The sequence below is a fragment of the Haplochromis burtoni genome, unplaced genomic scaffold (genome assembly GCF_018398535.1).
Source record: "Haplochromis burtoni strain Fernald_Lab_line unplaced genomic scaffold, NCSU_Asbu1 Contig_1733, whole genome shotgun sequence".
Lineage (NCBI taxonomy): Eukaryota > Metazoa > Chordata > Actinopteri > Cichliformes > Cichlidae > Haplochromis > Haplochromis burtoni.
Genome location: NW_024584094.1, coordinates 15,234 through 16,795, shown reverse-complemented (window position 1 = coordinate 16,795; position 1,562 = coordinate 15,234). Strand labels below are relative to the sequence as shown.

The 1,562-nt window shown below is 35.5% G+C and overlaps 1 protein-coding gene across 1 annotated transcript in view; it reads left to right on the top strand.

Annotated features, from left to right (window-relative positions):
* Nucleotides 1-1,551, top strand: part of LOC102305805 (laminin subunit beta-4) — a gene marked incomplete in the record, with an annotated part of 9,691 nt that extends 8,140 nt beyond the window's left edge. The window contains 2 exon segments of the mRNA XM_005952505.3: nt 50-264; nt 861-1,551. Coding sequence (XP_005952567.3) covers nt 50-264; nt 861-995 — 350 coding nt within the window.
* Between the last annotated feature and the right edge of the window lie 11 nt (nt 1,552-1,562).

Sequence of the window (1,562 nt, the reverse complement as noted above, 5' to 3'; positions counted from 1 at the left end):
AATAGGGGAAACGTGTAAAACTGAATATTGTTCTGATCATCATCCTCAGATCTGACCACCGTGACAAACATTCGGGTGAACTTCACACGTCTTTTCACACTTGGTGACACACTGCTGAGTCGAAAACGCAGGAACCCTCAGGACAAATATTACTATTCTGTTTACAACATGGTGGTTCAAGGAAGCTGTTTCTGTAACGGACACGCCAGCCAGTGTGTGCCCATGGCTGGAGTCCACGGGGACGTTTTCAACCAGCCTGGCATGGTATGGAGTAGAGCCGGTCTGAAATTATTCGTCCTTCAGTGATTAAGTTGATTATTTAAAGTGATTAGTGCTTCCCATCTGTTAGGATTAGTACTAGTACTTGTTTTTGTACTTTGTTAATGTTTTATAACAATGACTTATTGCATTATTGTGAAGCACTTTAGTTTTAAATGTGCTATATAAATAAAATTGTATTGTATTGTGATTTAATCAATGTTAACATGCTGGGTTTTTTGTTTTTAACAAACAGCTTTGAAAGGTGAATCAAGAACTTGAAAGTCAGTAAAAAGAAATTAAAGATGAAGGCAAAAATTGAGAGAAAAGATCATCTGTATTTGGGCGGCTGTGGCTTAGGAATTAGAAAAAGTCATCAGGCAATTTTGTATGTGTGACCTCGGATTTCTGCTATCCACAAATCAGTGGTCTTTGGGTAAAACTGGTGTTCTGGCCAGCAGGGGGAAACAGATGGAGTCCTAATATAACCTCTGTACATTTTTAATCAAATGTGTGTATGCATCATTTTTCCCTCAACATCACACTGTATACACCTGAAACTGCAGTTGAGCTCAGCAGATAAAGATATTTTCTGATTTCAGGTTCACAGACAATGTGTTTGTAAGCACAATACAGCTGGAGAAAACTGTGAGAGATGTCAGGATTTTCACAACGACTCCCCTTGGAAGCCTGGAGGAGAGGGTGCAGCAGACATCTGCCGAGGTAACTCAAATTGACATAAATGTATCACTTTTTAATGTTGTATTTTTTAAAAAAAGAGATTGTTGGAAACATTATCAAAAATATTTTTAGGTTTTTGGCTAATACACAAATGTCATTTTGATTCAGTTGTCAAACTGATGTTTGGAAATGTTTGCATATTTGCAAAGCCTGAACATATAAAAAAATAAGAAATCAACAGTTTTCCCTTTCAAAGAACATTTGCTGAGGCAGCAAAAGGTCAACTTCCTTCTGTAGAAGCTATGTCTGTATTAAGGATTCATTTTAGATATCAGACTACCTCACATGATATCAAATTACAACTATAGTAAGTAGTAAGTAGAATTGCTTACATTTGTGGATAGCATATGATTATTAGGGATTATCAATCATTCTTAAACACATTTCTTTGATATGAAATGAAATTTTGCTGTCTGGTTAAAAGTCAAAAGTATATGTCCACTTTAATGACTGAAATATTATTTTGTTCTGATCTATTTTAGATCCAGACAAAAGTTAAATTAAAATAGATGAAAGACACAAAACTAGAAGCTCAGGTAATGCATTTGATGGTTTTTTTGTCC